Source organism: Pseudoliparis swirei, chromosome 11, assembly GCF_029220125.1.
Source record: "Pseudoliparis swirei isolate HS2019 ecotype Mariana Trench chromosome 11, NWPU_hadal_v1, whole genome shotgun sequence".
NCBI lineage: Eukaryota > Metazoa > Chordata > Actinopteri > Perciformes > Liparidae > Pseudoliparis > Pseudoliparis swirei.
The window spans coordinates 5,785,786-5,793,605 of NC_079398.1; the positions used below are offsets into that span (position 1 = coordinate 5,785,786).

General features: G+C 52.2%; 1 protein-coding gene across 1 annotated transcript; it reads right to left on the reverse strand.

The window, feature by feature from the left end:
- Positions 1-5,389: 5,389 nt before the first annotated feature.
- Positions 5,390-7,820, reverse strand: LOC130201606 (uncharacterized). The gene is made up of 2 exons (XM_056426680.1): positions 5,516-7,820; positions 5,390-5,421 (listed from the first exon to the last, which is right to left on the reverse strand). The coding sequence occupies exons 1-2, from the start codon at positions 6,483-6,485 to the stop codon at positions 5,390-5,392; spliced, it is 1,002 nt and encodes a 333-aa protein (XP_056282655.1). The 5' UTR covers positions 6,486-7,820.

Consider the following 7,820-nt stretch of genomic DNA (forward strand, 5'->3'; position numbering starts at 1 on the left):
GCCGAGACTCGACGTCCCATCAAAGATCTTTTTTTGCGAAGATCACCACATCACATTTTCTCTGTGTCTCACTGTAATCTCAACGGCAGCGGGCCTGGTGACCCCTACCCCTACCCCAAAACAACAAGTTATTGTTTTCCAGAAAGCCACACATAACAAAATATTAATAACCCTTTCCGGGATCTTACCTAAACTTTTCGTCATTATTCCATTCTACTTGACAGGGGCTAGTCTAGGATTTGCGTGGCCAGACTGAAAGAAAATCTGAATGCATCTCTGGTATTGTTCATGGGGCAGGGCCAAATGTGGAGGCGGGCCGTAGTTTGGGGAAGAGCAATGTGTTAACTTCCTGTTGAAACAAAAACAAAATGCAACGTTTCAATTTGAGTGGACGGTTTGGTTTGGGGTAAAGAATGTAAGTCTATTGTCTGATCCGGACTCCGGACCAGAAGGTGGCGGTAATGTACCAATAATATAAATGCCAACTACCGTTAAACTACAAGAAGAAGAAGAAGAAGAAGAAGAAAAGAAGAAGAAGAAGAAGAAGAACTCGAGCTTGAGCGGACTCTTTTGCCTAAAAGAATTCTGCTACATCTAGTCGGGCATTGTTAGACTAGAGACTATTCGAGACGGTTTGACAGGCGGAATTAAAAATTCACGAGGACTGCTACGTGTTCTTTTCCTATTCTCAACGGCTGCCGTAACTATGACAACAACGGACTAAGACCGGAAGTCGGCTGTTAACAGGACCGCATGTTGAACCGTAACCGTCGTCGACCCACAATGTCGGACCCGAGCGGAGCCGAGCGACACCGAGTGAGCAGCGGGTCCGAGTGAGCGAACCGTTTTTAACGGAGTTGTCTGGAGGAAACGTTTCTGTGAGCTCGTGAACATGTCTAAAGTCCAAATGCTGAGACGTTTAGTCAACCAGCGACTAACTGCGGCTGCGCAAGAGATATGTGGGCTGTTTGAAAGAACTATAGCAGAGTACGAGGAGGAACTTTCTAGTTTAAAAGAGGAGAACGAGCGACACCGGAAACTACTGGACGCTGTTTTCAACCCGGAAGTCCGGTTACAACGAGCAGGTTGGTTCTCTTTGTTTATCACTTTAACCTGATGGAACCAGTTCTGGAGGAAGTATTCACATCATGTACTGAGGTAGAGTGACAGGTACTGTACTGCAGTATTCAAACACGGTCAGACTTTTTACTACGATACATCTCACAGGGACAGGTACATATTATATTTGCTACTGTACGACACCTTACATATATTGTACGTTATGATTTACTACACCTCAGAGATACATGTTTACTTTTTAATGTACATCTTGGAGGTATAAAGAACAAAGAGCTAAACAAGTATTTTCACAACAAGAGTCCCGTCTTGTTATTCTCCGCATTAAAGTCACTTTCACAATAAAAGTCCCTTGTTATTGTAAGTCACTTCACGGAATTCAACCGGCCTCGTCAATCTATAATACTAACATACAGTCACTCTCATGCAATATACATTAATTCTTGCCATTTACATTTGCATAGAGTAAACATTACCCCTATGCTTCATACTACATTAATAACAATATCAATATTCTCCCTAATATTGTCTATTATAATATCTTTCTATATGTATTAATTTAAAACATAAGACCTCTGCAGATGTTATCAAAATAAACTATTACAACCTAAGAAGCAGGAGTGTCAAACTCAAATACACAGTGGGCCGAAAGAAAGAAATTGATACAAGTCAAGGGCCAGATGGGTTCAACGTTTATTGAAAACGTATTGAAAGAACCGTAGTGCACATATTGAACCTGGAACTAACAAGGCCTATAGAGTATTTCCTATAAAACAAAATTAATTATGAAATAAATGGAATAAAAATTATAAATAATGCATAAATAAAAATCAAAAAAGTAATCTGTTTCATTAATTTCTTATGCTCTATCTGCAGTTTTTCCAGTCATTTCAATTGAAAACATTTTCTACAGCAGTGGTCACTGTAACACGTCTGTGGGTGTCCGCGGCGTGGAAGGAGTCACACTCAGGCAGGTTTGCAGGTTTTATACACTTTATTGTGTTCCGCTCTTAGCTCGGTGTCTCCGCAGCTCCGTGTCCAGGTTGCCGGTCCTCTCCCGGCGCTAGCTCTGTGCCTATAAAGAGGACAATAACAACCTCATCCGGTGCAGCCGAGGCCACCTCCTTCCGCACCGTTCCTCGAGCCACACCCCCTCAATCACCCCTCTGCAGCTGTGCTTCCGCACCCCCTGCCACATACCTCCACCGCCCGACTTAGGCCGGGCCAACATCCGCCTAACCTCCCCTCCCCATGCGGCGGGAGAGGAAGTCCGCCACGACCATCTGTGCTCCCGGCCTATGGATCACTTTGAAATTAAAAGGCTGTAACGCTAGATACCAACGAGTGATCCGGGCGTTGGTATCTTTCATGCGGTGGAGCCATTGAGCGGGCGTGGTCCGACCAGAGGGTGAATGAGCGTCCCAGGAGGTAGTAGCGCGGGAGTCGACCGCCCACCGGATGGCGAGGCACTCCTTCTCCACCGTGCTGTACCTGCCTCCCTCTCCGACAGCTTGCGGCTGATGTACAGCACGGGCGGTCAAACCCCTACCTGCTGGGACAAACGGCCCCAGCCCTCTGTTCGACGATCAGTCTGCAGAGTAAACGGAAGAGAGAAGTTAGGTGTGTGGAGGTGGCTCCCACAGAGGGCTTGCTTTACCTTTTCAAACACCAACTGGCACTGCTCCGTCCACTGGACCGGATCTGAGGCACCTTTCCGGGTCAGGTCAGTCAAGGGGCTGGTCAGCTCCGCAGTTCGGGATGAACCGCCTGTAATAGCCCGCCAGCCCCATAAACTGCCTCACCTCTTTCTTAGTCTTGGGCGCGGGCAGGCTGCGATGGCAGCGGTCTTGTCCACTTGAGGCGCACCTGCCCGGCGCCCAAGTGGTACCCCAGATACCGCACCTCCCTCCGTCCAACTGCACACTTCCCGGGTTGGCGTAGCCCGCCTGCCTCAGGGACTCCAGCACCGCGCCAACCCTCTGCACATGCTCCGCCCAGGTGGTGCTGTGGATGATTACATCATCCAGGTAGGCGGCCGCATATGCTGCGTGCGGACGCAGCACCCGGTCCATGAGGCGTTGAAAGGTGGCTGGGGCCCCGAACAACCCAAAGGGTAGCGTGGTAAATTGGTATAACCCAAACGGAGTGGAGAAGGCCGTTTTTTCCTTAGACTCTGGCGACAGAGGAATCTGCCAGTAGCCTTTGGTTAAATCCAGTGTCGTAAAGAAACATGCAGTGCCCAGTCGGTCCAGGAGTTCGTCGACCCGGGGCATTGGGTAAGCATCGAACCGTGACACATCGTTCACCCTGCGATAGTCCACGCAGAACCGAATAGACCCATCCTTCTTGACCACAAGAACAATGGGACTACACCAGGCACTGTGAGACTCCTCTATTACCCCCATCTCCAGCATGGCCGCTAATTCCCGCTGAACCACCTTTTCCTGTGTTCGGTAACCTGTAGGGCCGTGACCGCACCGCCACGCCTGGGCGTCTCAATCCGGTGCTCTATGAGGTTCGTGCGTCCTGGAAGGAGAGAGAACACATCAGCAAACTGCTTTTGCAACCGGGCAATGTCTGTCTTCTGGGTCCCGGAGACGGTCTTCACAAAGGAGCGAGGCCGGATCGGTGGATTTTGGGACCTCAGGCCCCAGCTCCTCTCTCTCCGCTACCGAGGACACCAGACACACAGACTCCGCCTCCTCCATGCCTTTAGGAGGTTGAGGTGGTAAATCTGTGTAGCTCCGCCCCTATCAGAACGCACTACCTCATAGTCGACATCCCCACTGCCGTGTGACCACAAAGGGCCCTTGCCACTTGGCGAGGAGTTTAGAGCTGGACGAAGGAAGCAATACAAGTACCTTCTCTCCCGGTGTGAATTGTCTCAGCTTGGTCCCTCTGTTGTACAGCCGCTGTTGACGCTGCTGGGCCTCGAGCAAATTCTCACGTGACAGCTGACCCAGTGTGTGGAGCTTTGCTCGCAGGTCCAGGACGTGTTGGATCTCGTTTTTACTGGTGCTCGGCCCCTCCTCCCAGTTTTCTTTAATGAGGTCGAGCACCCCCCGTGGAGTCCTGCCGAACAAAAGTTCAAAGGGAGAAAATCCCGTGGAGGCCTGGGGAACCTCCCGTACTGCAAACAACAGAGAGTCAAGCCATTTATCCCAATTACGTTCATCGTCATTAATAAATTTACGGATCATGGACTTCAACGTTTTATTCAGACGCTCCACCAGACCGTCGGTCTGTGGGTGGTACACACTGGTCCGAATAGACTTTATGCCCAGTAATCCGTAAAGTTCTCTCAGTGTTCTTGACATGAACTGGGTGCCCTGGTCAGTCAGAATCTCTTTCGGGATTCCGACTCGGGAGATGACCTGGAACAGCGCCTGCGCGACACTCTTTGCAGAAATGTTGCGCAAGGGCACCGCCTCCGGGTATCGTGTTGCGTAATCCACGAAGACTAACACAAAGCGATATCCGCGTGCACTCCGGTGAAATGGTCCGATGAGGTCCATCGCGATGCGCTCAAATGGAACCTCCATTAATGGCAGCGGCCGCAACGGTGCCCTCGGAATGGCCGGAGGGTTTACTAGTTGACACTCCGGGCAGGATGCACACCAACGGCGCACATCCGCCCGGATGCCCGGCCAATAGAATCGGATCATTATCCGGTCCAGAGTTTTATCATATCCCATGTGCCCAGCCATTGGGTTATAGTGAGCCGCCTGGAAAACCATTTCCCGGCGGCTCTTCGGCACCAACAACTGGGTGCTTTCCTGCCCTGTGTGAGTGTCACGGCTCACTCTGTATAATCTGTCCCTGATCAATGTGAAGTGCGGATATGTCTGCGCTGCGTCAGGGCGCACCAGCTGACCATCAATTCGTATCACTTGGTCAAAGGCTGAGCGTAGAGTATCGTCACGAGACTGCTCGAGTGGAAAATCTTCCATGGAGTGAAACTCGGGAGCCGGAGGAGTCGCCATAGGAGGCTCCTCCGGTTCCCCCTCCCCGTCTGCAGTGTCGGACGACCTCGCGTCACCGCTGAGCACGGCGCACACATCGCATGACCCTGTCTGCTGTGAACGCACCCCCGCCACTTTCCCCATTAATTTATTAAACCCTGGCCAATCGGTTCCCAAGATTAAGGGGTGCGTAAGGCGGGAGCTAACCGCGACCTTTACACTATGTTTTTTCCCCCCGTATCTAATTTCCACTGCCACCATAGGATACTCGTGAATGTCCCCATGCACACACCGTATTTTCACCCACAATGCCTCCACCAATGCCCCGGGTCGAACCAGGTTCTGGTGGATCATAGATCGCACATCCCGAATCCACCATTGCCTGGTGTATACCCCTGGATTCTTACCGAACTCGACGTCGGTCCCGGACCGGGGGAGGAGGTCGGAGAGCCGGCCACCCGGATCACCTGGCCCACCTCCATCAATGGGCACTCCCTCCGGAAGTGACCGGGCTGCCCGCATCTCCAGCACTCCTGCCCTGGTGCCTGAAAGACCCCCTGTGGGCCAGGAAGAGTGCCGGCCCCCGTCGATGCTACTGGCTCGGGGACCCGCGGGAAGGGATGTCGGCCACGGCACCGGCCGTGACGGTTGCGGCGGATGCAGCTTCCTCCGCTGGCCCGTCAGCGGCCCGCTAGTCGACGGCGGTCGATCGCCCTCCGCCTTCCCCGGGCCATGGACCGCCAGGTGGTCCTCCGCCAAGGTGACGGCAGCCTTCATCCCCGTCGGCCGATGGCAGCGGACCCACGCCGATGTGCGGGCCGGGAGGCCGCCGATAAACTGCTCCAGCACGATCTTCTCCACCACCGCCTGCGCTGTTGCGGAGCCCTCTGGTTGCAGCCACCTGCCTGCCGCATCTGCTAACCGCTGGCCAAATGCGAACGGCCGGTCCTCGGCCCCCAGCTTGGCCTCCCGGAACCTCCGCCGATGGTCCTCCGGGGACAGACCGAGCCTGTCCATGACCGCTCTCCGCACCTCCGGGTATATCCGCCTCGCTGCCGGGGGTAGCCCCAGTGCCGCCGTCTGCGCCTCTCCCGCCAGAAGAGGCAACAGTCGGATCGCCCACTCATCCGCTGGCCAGCCGCACGCCTCCGCTGTCGCCTCAAAGGTCTCTAGGTACGCCTGCACGTCGTCCTCCGGCGTCATCCTCTGTGGGACCACCCCTGTCAGCCTCGACGGCCCCGCCGGTTCCGGTGCCGCTGATGACTGGCCCATCAGCAACCGCTCCAGCACCCTTGAGTGCACCTGGGCTTGCTCCTGGAGCCCCCCCAGAAACTGCCTGGTACTGGCCGCGTCCTCGCTCTGCCTCGCCGCCATTCTTTCCAGCATTTGCCCCAATGCTACTAACGGCTGCGACGGTACTCCCGCCTGCTGTGCGTGTAAATCCATCGCCTCCCCCTTTGCTGGGCTCCACTGTAACACGTCTGTGGGTGTCCGCGGCGTGGAAGGAGTCACACTCAGGCAGGTTTGCAGGTTTTATACACTTTATTGTGTTCCGCTCTTAGCTCGGTGTCTCCGCAGCTCCGTGTCCAGGTTGCCGGTCCTCTCCCGGCGCTAGCTCTGTGCCTATAAAGAGGACAATAACAACCCTCATCCGGTGCAGCCGAGGCCACCTCCCCTTCCGGCACCGTTCCTCGAGCCACACCCCCTCAATCACCCCCTCTGCAGCTGTGCTTCCGCACCCCCCCCTGCCACAGTCACCAACCTTTTTGAGCCCAAGATCCCCGACCTCCGCCTTCATGACCGGCAAGATCTACCTATTGAGGCGTTGAGAGAAAACGACTGTCCAGACTGGACTTATGACTTTTTATTTGGCCTAATTGTCATTTTGGTCCAGCGTTCAAATTGATGTGACCAGGTACACAGAATTTAAGTGTAATATAACAAGTAAGATATTTGTTAACCGCACACAATATGAACATGAAAAAACACATTTGCAATGAGCAGCTGGATGAACTACCAATATAAATGTTGTATTTATTTGCATTTCGTTGCCTCTGTACCTGTACTCTAGCAATGACAATTAATTGAATCCAATCCAATTACAACACAACACTGACAACATGATCAGTCAGTGGAACTCATGTAAGTTCAGCTCTCATCACAATGCCATCAAGCCATGTGACTCCAGTCAGTGCATGGCTGTGACTGAACTCTGAGCTTGTAGTTAGTTCATAATCACAGACAGCCAGTCTGAGGCAGTCTGTGAGCTGTCTGTCAGTCATCCAGCTCCTGGTCTTTGATTTGGTGATTTTCTCAACTCCACTGACGAGTTTTTCGGGGCCAAATTGGTATTCATGAAAGTTTTCTCATCTGGGATTGGTTCTGAACTCAGACCGTTGGTGATTACATTCACATCAGCTCTACAGACATCCTCAGATTTAAATAATGTTCATAATAATAAATATGAGAATCACCATTTGTGACTCCTGCATCTGTCCCTTTTCAAATAATAGAATAAATACAATTGCAATCACTTTCAAGTAAACCAGATTGCTCTATCAGACAAGAAAAAAAAGCTCAATGTTGAGCTTTTGTTTTGAAGGACAACAGCAGAAAAGCCCAACTCACGGAGGTAAGACCTGGCAAGTCGCCAAGAATCTCGGCTGTCGCGCATGCGCAGGCGTAACCTATTAATGCCGTAACGTAAACATGTACGCGAAGGTACAGGCATTTCAATATTTATTTATTGATGACAGTTTTATGTCGGTGTACTTTGAGCTT